The following is a 19,192-nucleotide window of genomic DNA, read 5'->3' on the forward strand; positions in this document are numbered from 1 at the left end:
GCTCATCAATGAAGCGAGGCTCATCAATGAAGCGAGGCTCATCAATGAAGCGAGGCTCATCAATGAAGCGAGGCTCATCAATGAAGCGAGGCTCATCAATGAAGCGAGGCTCATCAATGAAGCGAGGCTCATCAATGAAGCGAGGCTCATCAATGAAGCGAGGCTCAATGAGCGAGGCTCATCAATGAAGCGAGGCTCATCAATGAAGCGAGGCTCATCAATGAAGCGAGGCTCATCAATGAAGCGAGGCTCATCAATGAAGCGAGGCTCATCAATGAAGCGAGGCTCATCAATGAAGCGAGGCTCATCAATGAAGCGAGGCTCATCAATGAAGCGAGGCTCATCAATGAAGCGAGGCTCATCAATGAAGCGAGGCTCATCAATGAAGCGAGGCTCATCAATGAAGCGAGGCTCATCAATGAAGCGAGGCTCATCAATGAAGCGAGGCTCATCAATGAAGCGAGGCTCATCAATGAAGCGAGGCTCATCAATGAAGCGAGGCTCATCAATGAAGCGAGGCTCATCAATGAAGCGAGGCTCATCAATGAAGCGAGGCTCATCAATGAGAAGCGAGGCTCATCAATGAAGCGAGCTCAATGAAGCGAGGCTCATCAATGAAGCGAGGCTCATCAATGAAGCGAGGCTCATCAATGAAGCGAGGCTCATCAATGAAGCGAGGCTCATCAATGAAGCGAGGCTCATCAATGAAGCGAGGCTCATCAATGAAGCGAGGCCATCAATGAAGCGAGGCTCATCAATGAAGCGAGGCTCATCAATGAAGCGAGGCTCATCAATGAAGCGAGGCTCATCAATGAAGCGAGGCTCATCAATGAAGCGAGGCTCATCAATGAAGCGAGGCTCATCAATGAAGCGAGGCTCATCAATGAAGCGAGGCTCATCAATGAAGCGAGGCTCATCAATGAAGCGAGGCTCATCAATGAAGCGAGGCTCATCAATGAAGCGAGGCTCATCAATTGAAGCGAGGCTCATCAATGAAGCGAGGCTCATCAATGAAGCGAGGCTCATCAATGAAGCGAGGCTCATCAATGAAGCGAGGCTCATCAATGAAGCGAGGCTCATCAATGAAGCGAGGCTCATCAATGAAGCGGAGGCTCATCAATGAAGCGAGGCTCATCAATGAAGCGAGGCTCATCAATGAAGCGAGGCTCATCAATGAAGCGAGGCTCATCAATGAAGCGAGGCTCATCAATGAAGCGAGGCTCATCAATGAAGCGAGGCTCATCAATGAAGCGAGGCTCATCAATGAAGCGAGGCTCATCAATGAAGCGAGGCTCATCAATGAAGCGAGGCTCATCAATGAAGCGAGGGCTCATCAATGAAGCGAGGCTCATCAATGAAGCGAGGCTCATCAATGAAGCGAGGCTCATCAATGAAGCGAGGCTCATCAATGAAGCGAGGCTCATCAATGAAGCGAGTGCTCATCAATGAAGCGAGGCTCATCAATGAAGCGAGGCTCATCAATGAAGCGAGGCTCATCAATGAAGCGAGGCTCATCAATGAAGCGAGCTCATCAATGAAGCGAGGCTCATCAATGAAGCGAGGCTCATCAATGAAGCGAGGCTCATCAATGAAGGCAGGCTCATCAATGAAGCGAGGCTCATCAATGAAGCGAGGCTCATCAATGAAGCGAGGCTCATCAATGAAGCGAGGCTCATCAATGAAGCGAGGCTCATCAATGAAGCGAGGCTCATCAATGAAGCGAGGCCCTCATCAATGAAGCGAGGCTCATCAATGAAGCGAGGCTCATCAAGAAGCGAGGCTCATCAATGAAGCGAGGCTCATCAATGAAGCGAGGCTCATCAATGAAGCGAGGCTCATCAATGAAGCGAGGCTCATCAATGAAGCGAGGATCATCAATGAAGCGAGGCCTCATCAATGAAGCGAGGCTCATCAATGAAGCGAGGCTCCATCAATGAACGAGGCTCATCAATGAAGCGAGGCTCATCAATGAAGCGAGGCTCATCAATGAAGCGAGGGCTCATCAATGAAGCGAGGCTCATCAATGAAGCGAGGGCTCATACAATGAAGCGAGGTCATCAATGAAGCGAGGCTCATCAATGAAGCGAGGCTCATCAACTGAAGCGAGGTCATCAATGAAGCGAGGCTCATCAATGAAGCGAGGCTCATCAATGAAGCGAGGCTAATCAATGAAGCGAGGCTCATCAATGAAGCGAGGCTCATCAATGAAGCGAGGCTCATCAATGAAGCGAGGCTCATCAATGAAGCGAGGCTATCAATGAAGCGAGGCTCATCAATGAAGCGAGGCTCATCAATGAAGCGAGGCTCATCAATGAAGCGAGGCTCATCAATGAAGCGAGGGCTCATCAATGAAGCGAGGCTCATCAATGAAGCGAGGCTCATCAATGAAGCGAGGCTCATCAATGAAGCGAGGCTCATCAATGAAGCGAGGCTCATCAATGAAGCGAGGCTCATCAATGAAGCGAGGCTCATCAATGAAGCGAGGCTCATCAATGAAGCGAGGCTCCGTCGTGTCTAACAGACGGGGTCAGCCTGGCAGCCGCTGGTGGTCGGGTGAGGGGGCTGACAACGTCGTCGTGCATTTCCCAATCAACTCATTTAGTGAAAATAATTTTTGTTTTCAGATTTTTTTTTGACAAAGTTGGACCGTGAGGATTACGGAGAGAGAGAGAAAGGCCGCCGGTCCGTGGAGTGTTTTTTTACTTTCGCGGGATCGACCGCTGCAACGCCTCGTTTGAGACGTCCCGTGTTCAAACTATTAAACTATAATATTTTTTCTTTTATCAGGTAAAGCCCCATTGAGCTATGTAGATCGTTTTCAGCCTGGCTATCGCAACATGATAGCTCAACAGAAGTGGCTCTTAATCATCACGTGGACATTCATAGCAGCAGCGAAATGCAGTCAACGCGTGTTTCTAAACGTGAAAAATCCACGCCACCACGGGGAGAGAGACACGCAAACTCCAAATATGGTGTCAGGGTCAGGATCGAACCCACGCCCTCCTGTGTACCAGGCGAGGTGGTTGACCTCTTGACCTCTCTATTGTCCGTGTAGCCCCCCCACCTCTCCCGCTCTCCAGGTGCAATTCCACCGTCGCACGTGTGCTGCTTGGGTTTGAAGGCCCTGGCCCTTGCCACCAGTTTGCCGATTGTCGCCATGCGTGGGAGTGGAGGGGTCGTGGGGTGTTGGGGGGAGGTGGCGGCTTTACCCCGACCAAAAGTGCTTGTTTAAAAAAATTTTATTTTTATTTTTTGGGGGCAATTTGGACCGCGGCGCTGGCAGACCTGGTGTCCTACGCACCTCTTTGCCGAATATCTCGCGGGTGCGTGCGGGATGTTTAACAATTACATAAACAGGGTGCTTCAAAAAAAAAAGTTGTTAACACTTCTGAGAATTTGCAACAACACCACGAGACATGCGCCGCCTCCTGGCTCTGGAGACCACCTGGAGAAGATTCCAGGCACGCGTTGACAACGATGGCGAACAAGCGGGAGACTCTTTGAAGCTATTAACATCACATTTGTTATCATGTTTACAGTGTATTATCATTATGCGTTCTTTTGCCATTAAAAACGATCGTCCCATGTAAGTGTTAACATTATTTTGAAGCACCCTGTATAATGTATTAATTGTTCGCAGCGTTAGGCGGGGGGTGGTGGTGGTTTGAACGGCCGGCCCAAGTCGCTACCCCCCTCAATATATTACGTAGACACACGGTGACGGATGAAGATCTGCTTACAAAATACAAAGATCCCCCACCGCCCCTCTCCCCGCCCTATAGCCCTGAACAGACTGTTGCGGCAAGTGCTGTTAACGAGCACACACACACGCACACACACACGCACACACACACGCGCACACACACGCGCACACAAACGCACACACACACGCACACACACACGCACACACACACGCACACACAAACGCACACACAAACGCGCATGCACACACACGCACACACGCGCACACAAACGCGCACACACACGCGCACGCACACACACGCACACACATGCACATACGCGCACACACGCACGCCCGTTCGGCTTGATCGTTTTAAGCCTCACTTCGTAAAGGTTTTCACCGTCAAAGTGGTGAAGGTGTCCCCCCTGCCCCCCCTACCCCCGGGGGAAACGTTACAGAGATGGCTGGAGGGGGGGGGGGGGGACGGGGCGGCTTGGGGGGGGGGCCCACATCCCCTCGGCACCTCTCACTTCCTGCTGCTGAGTATGGCCCCGACGAGGATGACGATGAGCAGGGCCATGAGGACGGTGAGGATCACCGTGATCACGATCATCCCTCCCGAGCGGCCTCCAGGCGGCAAGGGGATGTCATCGCGCGACATACCTGGGGGAAGGGGGGGGGAGATCGCACCATGGAAGGGGTGTTACGTTTACAGTCGTCATTGTGACGACATGAGATCTACGTAGACTTATATGGAGCTCAAAGTCCATACCGTGTGAACCCATAAGGTTAACCCCGTTGATCTTCATCATTAGACCTCCTTTGCCAGTACCAAAATATAATAATAGGGTTTTTCCCCTTTTTTCTGGCAACAAAACTGAAACCTTTTTACAAGGATTCATGTCTGCATTAACCACAATACTTGCAGTCAAAATGCAAACAAAAAAAAACACACTATGATAATATATGCATTGTCCTTGAAACTGATTGGTCCACACCAAGGGACAGCTTTCTTTTGAGCCTCGACCCAATTGGTGCTCGACCAGAGGACGCCAAAAGGCGTACAGCTCAAAGCCGTCCCTTGAGATGTATAAGGGGCACGCGGTGACCAATACGGTCTTAATTGATCTGTAATAAAGTAGGGCACTGATAAGGGGTTGACAGGTATGCATCTGTGACACAAAATGAACAGCGCTTCAAAGCTCATCGGATTTTTCTCCGAGATAAATAAAGATTCTGATTGTGCTTCTGAATTGCCTCTCCATATCATTCTACGGAGAGACGTACAATAACAAAGCATCGTCACGCAAACTCCGGTCATCAGCCTCGCCGCAGTAGCAGCTGCTGCTTTTGGCACTGATAAGGGGTTCACAGGTATTATAGTCTAACACTATACAGGACCCCCATAGACACATTCTAATATAGGTTTTACATAAGATCCAAACGTGTGCGTTAGTTATGACGTGCGCGTTAGTCAAGACGCGTGAGTCACGACGTAGGTGTAAGTGTGAGTCGCGATGTCCACTGTGGGCGGCGTGGACGACGCTGTGATATTTTTTTTGGCGGCCTTCCGTATTCTAATCGCAAACCTTTCCAACAAGCGGCCAAGGATTTCTGCTGCTGCGCCGTGTCACCGCACCCCGCGTCTTATTGCGTTCTCCGTTGATGTGTTACTCTTGTATGGCAGAGTGGATGGGAAATGCTGCCTCCTGTTGCGTGGATGAAAGTTCACTTCAAAAAGAAGGCGTTTCAGAGGTAGTTCTGTGATATCCACTTCCACGGACCGTTCTGTGTGGACCAGAGGGAGTTCTGTGATATCCACTTCCACGGACCGTTCTGTGTGCACCAGAGGTAGTTCTGTGATATCCACTTCCACGGACCGTTCTGTGTGGACCAGAGGTAGTTCTGTAATATCCACTTCCACGGACCGTTCTGTGTGCACCAGAGGTAGTTCTGTAATATCCACTTCCACGGACCGTTCTGTGTGCACCAGAGGTAGTTCTGTGATATCCACTTCCACGGACCATTCTGTGTGGACCAGAGGTAGTTCTGTGATATCCACTTCCACGGACCGTTCTGTGTGCACCAGAGGTAGTTCTGTGATATCCACTTCCACGGACCATTCTGTGTGCACCAGAGGTAATTCTGTGATATCCACTTCCACGGACCGTTCTGTGTGCACCAGAGGTAGTTCTGTGATATCCACTTCCACGGGCCGTTCTGTGTGCACCAAAGGTAGTTCTGTGATATCCACTTCCACAGACCGTTCTGTGTGTATCAGAGGTAGTTCTGTGATATCCACTTCCACGGACCGTTCTGTGTGTATCAGAGGTAGTTCTGTGATATCCACTTCCACGGACCGTTCTGTGTGCACCAAAGGTAGTTCTGTGATATCCACTTCCACGGGCCGTTCTGTGTGGACCAGAGGTAGTTCTGTGATATCCACTTCTACAAACCGTTCTGTGTGTATCAGATGTAGTTCTGTGATATCCACTTCCACGGGCCGTTCTGTGTGGACCAGAGGTAGTTCTGTGATATCCACTTCCACGGGCCGTTCTGTGTGCACCAAAGGTAGTTCTGTGATATCCACTTCCACGGGCCGTTCTGTGTGGACCAGAGGTAGTTCTGTGATATCCACTTCTACAAACCGTTCTGTGTGTATCAGAGGTAGTTCTGTGATATCCACTTCCACGGACCGTTCTGTGTGGACCAGAGGTAGTTCTGTGATATCCACTTCCACGGACCGTTCCGTGTGCACCAGAGGTAGTTCTGTGATATCCACTTCCACGGGCCGCTCTGTGTGGACCAGAGGTAGTTCTGTGATATCCACTTCCACGGGCCGTTCTGTGTGCACCAGAGGTAGTTCTGTGATATCCACTTCCACGGACCGTTCTGTGTGCACCAGAGGTAGTTCTGTGATATCCACTTCCACGGACCGTTCTGTGTGTATCAGAGGTAGTTCTGTGATATCCACTTCCACAGACCGTTCTGTGTGGACCAGAGGTAGTTCTGTGATATCCACTTCCACTGACCGTTCTGTGTGGACCAGAGGTAGTTCTGTGATATCCACTTCCACGGACCGTTCTGTGTGTATCAGAGGTAGTTCTGTAATATCTACTTCCACGGACCGTTCTGTGTGGACCAGAGGTAGCTCTGTGATATCCACTTCCACGGACCGTTCCGTGTGCACCAGAGGTAGTTCTGTGATATCCACTTCCACGGGCCGCTCTGTGTGGACCAGAGGTAGTTCTGTGATATCCACTTCCACGGGCCGTTCTGTGTGCACCAGAGGTAGTTCTGTGATATCCACTTCCACGGACCGTTCTGTGTGCACCAGAGGTAGTTCTGTGATATCCACTTCCACGGACCGTTCTGTGTGTATCAGAGGTAGTTCTGTGATATCCACTTCCACAGACCGTTCTGTGTGGACCAGAGGTAGTTCTGTGATATCCACTTCCACTGACCGTTCTGTGTGGACCAGAGGTAGTTCTGTGATATCCACTTCCACGGACCGTTCTGTGTGTATCAGAGGTAGTTCTGTAATATCTACTTCCACGGACCGTTCTGTGTGGACCAGAGGTAGCTCTGTGATATCCACTTCCACGGACCGTTCTGTGTGGACCAGAGGTAGTTCTGTGATATCCACTTCCACGGACCGTTCTGTGTGTATCAGAGGTAGTTATGTGATATCCACTTCCACGGACCGTTCTGTGTGTACCAGAGGTAGTTCTGTGATATCCACTTCCACGGACCGTTCTGTGTGCACCAGAGGTAGTTCTGTGATATCCACTTCCACGGACCGTTCTGTGTGTACCAGAGGTAGTTCTGTGATATCCACTTCCACGGACCGTTCTGTGTGCACCAGAGGTAGTTCTGTAATATCCGGTTCCGCGGGCCATTCGCTAAGACACAGGGAGGGCTGAACTGCTCTGCTCTCTCGATTGAAACCCCATTTCTTTCAAACCGCTCGTTGTTGTCGTTGAGTTGGTTGTCTTTCCACCCCGCACCTCCGATTAGTACTTTGGGGCTACGTACGTTGCGAAAGAATTCCGACCTACGTACAGTACGTACAATCACACGTTCCAAACGGAATCTCCATCTGGTGACGGAACGACGCCCATCGACGCGCGGTCGGGTTGAGTTTGGGCGTGACGATGACACACAAACAACAAACGGTGATGCGCTTCTTACGTGTTGAGATTGTGCTGGCCGAGTCTGACCAGCCGAGCTGTTTGACAGCGAGTTGTCCAACGTAGAGTATGGCATTTACCCTGTCAACACACACACACACACGGACACGGTTAGCTCCACCATGACCACCAAACACCACACAATCAACAACAACATCCACCATGTTACCAGCAACCCCCACCAGCAACATCACCAACACCATCACCAACAACAACACCAACCATTACACCACCACCACACTATCACCAACCACCACAGCATTACCACCAACCACAACACCAACCATTGCACCATCAACAACTGCCGTTCACCACTAAGTGGCAGTGACGTCACCATGTCTCTACCATTACCACCACCAAACACCACCTCCCCCATTGAGTAACCCTGACCACTCGTGTAGATTTCTCACAAACCTTTATGATTTACGTGTGCGCGTATTACATTTTGTGCGGGGGGGGGGAGGCGGACAGGTTAAGCGACAATTAATCGGAAACCAAACACGTGACCCTTTTTGCTACATCGTATTAAGATCGTTCCGCATACTCTTAGGTTTTTCGGTAAAGTCACGTAGGTAAAAAATAATAGAAATAATGATATCAATAAAATAATTATCGGGTAAAACATCAACATGTGCACCTATTGTTCTCTTTTAGCCCCGCCCACCCCCCCAACACGTTCCGCTCATTGGCTTCCACATTCAGATAAGCCCCTCCCCCTTCCCTCCCCCCTTAAATTTAAGAGCTTGACTCTTGGAATTTTGCCTCACTTGAGACAGTAAATCTAGCTGTGACGGTCCCACCTGATGACGGAGACTTGTGTTGCCTCCGAAACGTCGTGATTTATTATTTGATTTCTATAAAAATATATTGTATTATTTATTTCTTTACCTACGTGACTTTACCGAAAAACCTAAGAGTATGAATCCTTGCAGTCACGAAAGCTTCAAATCTAGACTCGTTCTGCATCTTTGGTCACCCCCCAACACCATCCCCCCCCCTCCCCACCCCACCCAACACCCCCCGCCAGCCCCTGTGTCACCTGTACTGCGTGCCGTTGGCCAGGGGTGGGTTGCACTCCGTGATGACTGTGGGAGGCTGCGGGACCGAGACGCACGTCGGGAGGCTCTTGGCGTTGGCGCCCAGCCGGTAAACCGAGTCCATGTTGGAGCCCAGATTGCAGGGCGGCACGGCAAACTTGTCCACCACGTACACGCCGGCAGGAAAGGAGGTGTCCGTGGTGATCTCTGGGACTGGCGCTTACGATTGGAGAGGAGACAGAGACAAAGATCGTCCTCCGGGTAGCGTTTAGGAGATTATCGGGGGGGGGGGGGGGGGTACGATTCAACACAGTACATAAAATCCGTGATCTGGTCCCGTCTGTAAAAGACGTGGTTCCAGACATACAGTACCCTGGCGTCTACAAACTAAGTTGCCTCTGTGGTAGCAGTTACATTGGAGAAACCAAACGACATGTCTCGGACCGCATCCGTGAACATAAAGCAGACCTGAAACACGGTAGGACAAACACCTCAGCCGTGGCAGATCACTGTTACAATTCAGTGGGCTCACATGACATTGACTTCTCCAAGACAGAGGTTCTCTGCAAGCCATCTGGCTACCATGAGAGATTCGTTCATGAGGCGATCCTCATATACAAACACAGAGACAATTTCAACCGAGAAGATGGATTCTGGCTCAGCAATCATTGGAAGGACGTAATAAACCACTTCGGATCTTAACTGATTGTTGTTCACATTTATGGTGACTTTCAGACCGCAGTCCACTCACTGGCATTAACTGTGTATCTTGTGTTCTCCACAGGGAATGCATTATTTGCTCCGCTGCGGGTCTCCTGCCACCGTTCTCCCATTCACATGTTTCATTGCTTCTACATACTATTAACATGCCCTCCCTTTGTTAATGCTACCCCCCTCCCTTTGGTGCTGCTGATCCTGCATAATGCATGGGCATAATATGACTTTGAAACCCCCCCGCCCACCTCCTACGCATTTCCCATGAATATGCTAAATTCATCTTGATATGCACATTCTTTTGTTAAGGCTCTCTTCTTCTTCCACCTCCAACTCAGCTTATATATAAGCTCCTAGCTTGGCAGTGTCTCATTCTTCACCTGAAGACGGCTGCTTGCGTTGTAGCCGAAACGTCGTGAGAATTATTTGATTTTATTATGTTTTATTTTTATTATTTTATTACTTCCCTTCTACGTGACTTTACCGAAAGAACCAAGAAGATTTAGCTGTACCACGAGCACACGAGGGGCTGGGGCTGAGCCATCGCCCGGCCGACTTGTGTCTCCTCCATGGCTGATGTGCACACACCGCACCAGATTACTCCTTTAGGGCCGAGTCGACTCTGGGGAGTTGAGGGGGGCCACGGCGGCAGCTGACTGACGGCCATACTCTTTGGTTCTTTCGGTAAAGTCACGTAGGTATAAAATGAAATAAATAAAATCACGACGTTTCGATTGCAACACAAGCATCTCTCTCCCACTTCAGCAAAACAACATTTTTATTGCTGTGGTTTTCCCACCTGATGATGATTACTCGTGTTGCAATTGAAACGTCGTGATTTAATTTATTTTATTCTATACCGACGTGACTTTACTGAAAGAACCAAAGAGTATGGATCCCTGCAGTCACGAAAACTTCAGATCTAGATTGACTGACAGCTGTTTACTCCTGCATTACTGCGCATTCCCGAGATGTTAACTACCTCACCTTGTATGCAGGAGGTCGTGGGTTCGATCCCGGCCCTGACATGACTGCTGCTGTATATTTGGACGTTTGCGTGTCTCTCTCTCCCCGTGGTAGTCGCGTGGATTTTTCTCCGCGTGCTTCGGTTTTTCCCCCGACCCACATTGACGTTAAGAATTAACGTCACGCATTTAGAATGTTTGGCTGCTGCTATAAATCTCCACCTGACGACGATGATGATGATGATAATCCCCCTGAGGCTATCATTTGTGATAGGCAGGTAGCTTCTGAAAAAGAGCTATATAACTCAGTGGGCCTTACCTGGTAGAATCAAAATCGTTTAAAAAATTTTTGCTACAGGAGGTCGTGGGTTCGATCCTGACCCTGATGCCCGCTATATACAGGGTGCTTCAAAAAAATGTTAACACAACAAATGTGCCTCCGAGCTCTGGAGACCACCTGGAGAAGATTCCAGGCATGTTTTGACAAGATGGCGAACAAGTGGAGACTCTTTGGCTTTTTGAAGCTATTAACATTATACGTTTTTTTTCCATTTAAAGCGATAGTCCCATATAAGTGTTGAAACATTTTTAAGCACCCTGTATTTGGAGTTGTGCGTTTTCTCTCTCGCCATGGTGGTCACGTGGATTTGTCTCCGGGTCCTCCGGATTTTTTTCCCCCTCCTACACATTTAGAATCAACGTCACGCGTTTCGAGTGTTTTGGCTGCTGCTACACATTTCCACAGTGATGATGATGATGATAAGGCCACTTCGCTGAGGTTTCATTTGCGATAGCCAGGGTCACTTCTGAAAAAGCACCGACATAGCAACTCAGTGGACGGCCTCCACCTGGTAAAATAAAATAGGTTACGTGCATAGTTGAGGTTTTTAATTCTTACCTTCGGTGTTTTTTCTCGCCACGATCATGATCTGATCCACATTCTGGTCTATCGTCTGCAAGCAGTTGGGGATTTTGAAGGTGAGCGAGCTGTAGCTGTTCGCTGCCCGGTAGTAAGCCGTATTTGCAATGGCCATCGGAGATCCTGCGACCACAAACACCGACCACAACAGAAGAAAGCAGCGGACAAAAAGACGTCTCCTTTAGACTCTTAGATGCGCGCGTGTGTGTTATTGTTTTTAGCATTAGTCCGATGTCGCTCGGACTTTGCGGAACTTTGGTTCGCAGCGTCGCGTCTCCGACCAGTCGGTTCATTGCCTGACCCGCCCACGCTCACACCGCTCCGGTGTTTTGCAAGAAGAAGTAATTTTGCTACGGCCGTTGACACGATCTACTGTGTATACCCCAGGCCCTAGCGAGTCGGGATATGTACAAGTGCTGAAGAGCAGTAGTTGTTTGTCGTTTTCAGGTACAGGTCTCAAAAACACGACCCATAGATTAAAACAGAACCCACTTATATAGTGCCCACAGATTAACATAGCACCCATAGATATACATAGGACTCAATCACCCATAGACTAAAATAGGATCAATCGATATACATGGGACCCAATGATCCATATATTAACATAGGACCAATCGAAATATATCAGCGACCCATTGACGAACATATGACGAATAGATATACATAGGACCCAATCACCCATAGACTAATTTAGGACCAATATATACAGTCATACCTCAGTATACGACCGCTTTGGAATACGTCTAATTTGGTATACGTCGCGTTTTGATGAAAAAATGTCTTGGGATACGACGCACTTGCTAGAACTTGTATGGGTCGGGATGAGTCACCGCGTACAGAACCCGCGTACACAATACTGGTACAAGCTTGTGTTGCGCCCGAAACGTCGTGATTTATTTTATACCTACGTGACTTTACCGAAAGAACCAAATAGTATGGATTCCTGCAATCACGAAAGCTTCAAATCAAGATAGGAACTTAATACTTTCATACAACCCATAGACTAATATATGGTCCATAGACCTATAAGGAGCTCATAGTCTAACACTGTATAGGACCCATAGACAGTCCAATATAATCATTATAATTCCATGTATATTGTGTCTTTTCATCAAGGTTCTCAAAGTGCTGTACAGAACACAGCAGTCGCACACTCAGAATAAAAAATAATCATATTAGAAATACATTTTAAGAATCCCATTTACTAAATGAACTAAAGGTTTAACAAGCGTAAGCGTGTACTTATGAATATGTTTTAAGACATTTTTTTTATGACTCAGAGCGATCCCTCTGATGGCTCGTTCCATAGCCTGGGGGCTACGCGGAGAAACATCATCGGTCACTCGCAGAACGAAGACGCCTCGACCTGGGAATGCAGAGAGAAAATCTGCACCCCCCACCCCCACATCTTAGGGACCATGGGTGCAAGCGTGTCAATGATGTAGGCTGGGGCATCAAGATGGTCCACCGCTTTGTTGAGGTAACAAGAGGAATTCAAACTGGATTCTACGTACGACTGGAAGCCAATGCAGGGAGGGCCAACACGGGCGTTATACGATGTGAAGGTGTTCTGATTAACACTCTTTAGCAGCCGCATTCCATTCTGAACACGCTGCAAATTGAAAAAGGTCAACATAAAATCCTAAATAGCCCCCCCCCCCCCCCATAGAATAATAGGGTTTGGGCAGCAGAGGGCAGTGCAACGCGGTGAATTGTTGTACAGGGTACTTCAAAAAAATGTGAACACTTCTGAGAATTTGCAACGACACCACAAGACATGTGCTGCTTCTGGGCTCTGGAGACCACCCGGAGAAGATTCCAAGCGTGCGTTGACAACGATGGCGAACGAGTGGAGACGCTTTGGCTTATTGAAGCTATTAACATCACATTTGTTATCATGTTACAGTGTATTATTATTCGTTCTTTTGACACGCTTTCTTTTAACTCGCTGTCTGTTGTATCCTCAAATCCTGTAACTCAATTTTTACCCACTTCCCAATGTGGTATCGACTGCAAACTTGGTATACTTATGTCATACTGATGACAATACTATATTCTATCATAAAAATCTATATTTTTTAATATTATTTTTATATGTTATGTTTCGGCTTGGGTCTAATTGTCCACGCTCAACTGACGTTTGCTGTAATTGGCCACGGTCCCTTAGGTCATGGCAAGCTTTGGGGACACTTCCTGGAGTCGTGGAGTTCTTCCATTACTAGTACATTTCATAAAAGCATGTTTTTAAAAAAGTTTTTTAAAATATTACTTATTTTGGCCAAGTCTCACTACCAATGTCACACCAGAGAACAACAACGCCAAATTATGAGCAGTACAAGGACATTGCCACAGATGTTACAATGTTGAACTTGGGACCCATTTTTGCCAGCATCAAAATGATAAAAAAACAAGAGTAGACGTTTTTACCCATTGTACGGCAAATAAAGCAGGAGTTGTGTTAAGATGTTTAAAAATACACAAATAGCTGGTACATTTTGAAAATAATCAAGCCTGTATTAACCACACACGCGTATTTGAGGATAAACTTGCAATCAAAAACATGCTGTCATCATCATAATGATTAAAGCATTGTCTTTTTAAATGATTGGCCTACACCAGACAGACATCATTCTCAATGGCCTAGCTTCACTACCAGTGTTAGATCAGAGAACAACAAGGCGAAAGTATGAGCAGTACAAGGACATTGCTACTTTTTGACAGGATCAAAATTATTATTATTTTAAAAACTTGAGTAGGTTTTTTTCGGTAAAGTCACGTGGGTTTAAAATAAATTAAATCACGACGTCCCGGGCGACACACAAGCAATCATCATCAGGTGGGACGACCACAGCAAGAAAGAATTGCTGAAGTTGCATATTATACTGGTAGGTTCCTTATATTGTTAGGTTCCTACCAGTATAATATGCAACAACATTGGCCCAACATTGGCATGCCCACCCAGCCCCTCTCCACCCTCCCCTCGCCACCCAGCCCCTCCCTCCCCACCCAGCCCCTCCCTGCACGACGGACGGACACAATCATCCCCTGTGGGCTGGTGTAACCAGGAGGTTCCTACCAGTATAGTTTGCAACAACATTGGCCCAACATTGGCATGCCTACTGAGGGTAGTCCCAGCGCCATCTGTCCAGTAGAACCAATAAGTAGCATTGCAGGTACAATGCAGGGCTATAGTTAATTCGTACTCTGTAAGTTTGAATTACTGTGTCGATGTTTTATTCACACACTTATATAAAAGTCCACACTTATATAAACTCCTTAGCCCCGGCATTTCTCCCACTTTAGTAACATTTTCTAGCTGTGATTTTCACACCTGATGATGATTGCTTGTGTTGTAATCGAAACGTCGTGATTTAATTAACGTTTATTTATTTATTTATTTTTATTTTTATCTCTTATTTTTATTTTATGTTTTATTTTTATTATTTTATTATTTCCCTTCTACGTGACTTTACCGAAAGAACCAAAGAGTATGGATCTCTGCAGTCACGAAAACTTCAAATCTAGATTTAGTAGGTTTTATTACCCTTGTCTGACATATTAAAACAACTTCTTGGTTCTCTTGGTAAAGTCACGTAGAAGGGAAGTAATAAAATAATAAAAATAATACATAATAAAATAAGATGATGAATCCCTGCAGTCACGAAAGCTTTAAATCGAAATATTAAAACAAGTTTTAAGATGTTGATTTAAAGCTTTCGTGACTGAAGGGATTCATAATGTTAGTTCTTTCGGTAAAGTCATGTAGAAGGGAAACAATAAAATAATAAAAATATAAACAATAAAAAATTTTCTCTGTGGATTTCACACCGGCTGATGATTGCTTGTGTTGCAGTCGAAACGTCGTGAGAATGTTTTTATTGTTGAATATTTGTATTATTTTATTATTTCCCTTCTACGTGACTTTACCGACAGAACCAATAATAAATAAGTTTTAAGATGTTCAAACGCCAAACAGATGCCCTTTTCAAGGAATCAAACCTGCAATAACCACACACACAGTACTCGTGACAAAATATGCGTGCTCTGATTGACCTCCGGTAATAATTATCAGCAGCATATTTAGCGAAGTACTATATGATGATTATGATTAATCGATTTGTAACAATGTGGGTTATCATCATCATCATAATCAGGTCAAACCGAAATCACCGACGACTTGACACCACACGTGATGGGCACACGCCGTACAAGCTACAAAATAACTCTTAAAATTAAATAACAAAAGATATTATACTCTTGTGTTTTTTCGGTAAAGGCACGTAGGAAAAAAATATATTAATTATTTATATTATTTTTAAACAATACAAATTATTTCTATTATTATATCTATTATTTTTAAATAATGCAAATCATTATTTCTATTATTATATCTATTATTTTTAAACAATACAAATTATTTCTATTATTATATCTATTATTTTTAAATAATGCAAATCATTATTTCTATTATTATATCTATTATTTTTAAATAATAAAAATTATTTCCATTATTATTTCTATTATTTTTACCTACGTGACTTTACCGAAAAAACCTAAGAGTATTAATCCTTGCAGTCACGAAAGCTTCAAATAAAGCAACAAAAGATATTATCGATTTGAAGTTTTCGTGACTGCAATGATCCAAACTAATTGGTTCTTTCGGTAAAGTAACGTTGGTAAAAAATAAAAATAATTTAGTTATTTTCATTGTAATATTTTATTATTTTTATTTTATTTTTCATCTACGTGACTTTATCGAAAAAAACCAAAAATATATCTATTTTAACAAAAATAATAATCAGCCGTACACGCACAAAATAAAAGGGAGAGTTTGTGCATCTGAGTATAAGACGCAACTTTAATTAGTCATCGTTTATTATAAAACTCTTATTTTTGTATAAGTTTAAACTCTTATTTAGATGAGGTAGCTCGGGGTTACGCTTTAAACTCTTTTTTTGTATAAGTTTAAACACTTATTTAGATGAGGTAACTCGGGGTTACGCTTTAAACTCTTTTTTTGTATAAGTTTAAACACTTATTTAGATGAGGTAACTCGGGGTTAAGTGTTAAACTCTTATTTTTGTATAAGTTTAAACACTTATTTAGATGAGGTAGCTCGGGGTAAAGTTTTAAACACTTATTTAGATGAGGTAACTCGGGGTTAAGTGTTAAACTCTTATTTTTGTGTAAGTTTAAACACTTATTTAGATGAGGTAACTCGAGGTAAAGTTTTAAACTCTTATTTTTGTGTAAGTTTAAACACTTATTTAGATGAGGTAGCTCGGGGTTAAGTGTTAAACTCTTATTGTAGTTAAACACTTATTTAGATGAGGTAGCTCGGGTTAAGTGTTAACTCTTATTTTTGTGTAAGTGTAAACACTCACCAGCGGTTGGGATCTGTGCCGATGCCATCGCCACACAGAGGCTCGACCCCAGCAGAAAGTTCAGGAGAAGTTTTCCCGCCATTAGTTTGGGTTTTTCTCCTCAGCTTCTTGTCAAAGATTTTTGTGTTCAATATTTATGATAGATAGATATTTTAAAGAGTATAACGTAATCGAACGCGACTGTCTATACTTTGTGTGTGACAAATAAGAAAAAAATTATTAAAACTTCGAATGAAAAATTTGCGTGAGGTAAAAAGGAAATTAATTTCACGAGAGACTCGTAAAGCACCACATCCGTTCAGGTAAAGAGTTTAAAAGGCTCCGGTTATGAAGTGGCACACCTTGGGGTGGTAGGCAGGGTTTAAAATATTTAAATATATATTTCGTAAACGTCTAAAATAACACGCATTGGTCCGGTAGAACAGGTTTGTGGCTTAAGGTTCGGTAAAGCTGTGTGTGTCGTCTTTATTTATATATATATCACACTTGTATGTTTTGTTAATCACTAACATACAATGTGATCTTAACACAACCACCGCACAGGTTTTGCAATGGCTTTGGAATGTGGGTGTGTTAAGTGTACTTTTAAAATGTATTTCCTTGAGCGCAAATTTAAATACAGTACGAGATTGTGTGTGCTAAGTATTGTGTTTGTCTTTGTGTGTAAGTGGGTATGTGTGTCTTTGTGTGTCTTTGTGTGTCTGTGTGTATCTGTGTGTCTGTGTGTATCTGTGTGTAAGTGGGTATGTTTGTGTGTAAGTGGGTGTCTGTGTGTGTCTGTATGTATCTGTGTCTTTGTGTGTAAGTAGGTATCTGTGTGTTTTATGTATGTGTGTCTGTGTGTCTTTGTGTGTAAGTGGGTATCTGTGTGTCTTTGTGTGTCTGTGTGTATCTGTGTGTAAGTGGGTATGTTTGTGTGTAAGTGGATGTCTTTGTGTGTAAGTGGGTGTCTATGTGTCTTTGTGTGTAAGTGCGTATCTGTGTGTCTTTGTGTGTAAGTGGGTATCTGTGTGTCTTTGTGTGTAAGTGTGTATCTGTGTGTCATTGTGTGTAAGTGGGTATCTGTGTGTCTTTGTGTGTAAGTGGGTATCTGTGTGTCTTTGTGTGTAAGTGGGTGTCTATGTGTCTTTGTGTGTAAGTGTGTATCTGTGTGTCTTTGTGTGTAAGTGGGTATCTGTGTGTCTTTGTGTGTAAGTGGGTGTCTGTGTGTCTTTGTGTGTAAGTGTGTATCTGTGTGTTTTTGTGTGTAAGTGGGTATCTGTGTGTCTTTGTGTGTAAGTGGGTGTCTGTGTGTCTTTGTGTGTAAGTGGGTATCTGTGTGTCTTTGTGTGTCTGTGTGTATCTGTGTGTAAGTGGGTATGTTTGTGTGTAAGTTGATGTCTTTGTGTGTAAGTGAGTGTCTGTGTGTCTTTGTGTGTAAGTAGGTATCTGTGTGTTTTATGTATGTGTGTCTGTGTGTCTTTGTGTGTAAGTGGGTATATGTGTGTCTTTGTGTGTCTGTGTGTATCTGTGTGTAAGTGGGTATGTTTGTGTGTAAGTTGATGTCTTTGTGTGTAAGTGGGTGTCTGTGTGTCTTTGTGTGTAAGTAGGTATCTGTGTGTTTTATGTATGTGTGTCTGTGTGTCTTTGTGTGTAAGTGGGTATATGTGTGTCTTTGTGTGTCTGTGTGTATCTGTGTGTAAGTGGGTATGTTTGTGTGTAAGTTGATGTCTTTGTGTGTAAGTGAGTGTCTGTGTGTCTTTGTGTGTAAGTGCGTATCTGTGTGTCTTTGTGTGTAAGTGGGTATCTGTGTGTCTTTGTGTGTAAGTGTGTATCTGTGTGTCATTGTGTGTAAGTGGGTATCTGTGTGTCTTTGTGTGTAAGTGGGTATCTGTGTGTCTTTGTGTGTAAGTGGGTGTCTATGTGTCTTTGTGTGTAAGTGTGTATCTGTGTGTCTTTGTGTGTAAGTGGGTATCTGTGTGTCTTTGTGTGTAAGTGTGTATCTGTGTGTCTTTGTGTGTAAGTGGGTATCTGTGTGTCTTTGTGTGTAAGTGGGTATCTGTGTGTCTTTGTGTGTAAGTGGGTATCTGTGTGTCTTTGTGTGTAAGTGGGTATCTGTGTGTCTTTGTGTGTAAGTGGGTGTCTGTGTGTCTTTGTGTGTAAGTGGGTATCTGTGTGTCTTTGTGTGTAAGTGTGTATCTGTGTGTCTTTGTGTGTAAGTGGGTATCTGTGTGTCTTTGTGTGTAAGTGGGTGTCTATGTGTCTTTGTGTGTAAGTGTGTATCTGTGTGTCTTTGTGTGTAAGTGGGTATCTGTGTGT

General features: G+C 45.0%; 1 protein-coding gene across 1 annotated transcript; it reads right to left on the reverse strand.

Annotated features, from left to right (window-relative positions):
* Positions 1–2,377: 2,377 nt before the first annotated feature.
* On the reverse strand, positions 2,378–17,342 carry LOC133360365 (uroplakin-3a-like). Its single transcript, XM_061579047.1, has 5 exons — positions 16,895–17,342; positions 11,487–11,630; positions 8,912–9,128; positions 7,874–7,953; positions 2,378–4,345 (listed from the first exon to the last, which is right to left on the reverse strand). Exons 1-5 carry the CDS (start codon positions 16,974–16,976, stop codon positions 4,209–4,211), a joined length of 660 nt encoding a protein of 219 aa, XP_061435031.1. The 5' UTR covers positions 16,977–17,342; the 3' UTR covers positions 2,378–4,208.
* Between the last annotated feature and the right edge of the window lie 1,850 nt (positions 17,343–19,192).

Source organism: Lethenteron reissneri, chromosome 68 (genome assembly GCF_015708825.2).
Source record: "Lethenteron reissneri isolate LAM-NWPU_2019-01 chromosome 68, ASM1570882v1, whole genome shotgun sequence".
Lineage (NCBI taxonomy): Eukaryota > Metazoa > Chordata > Hyperoartia > Petromyzontiformes > Petromyzontidae > Lethenteron > Lethenteron reissneri.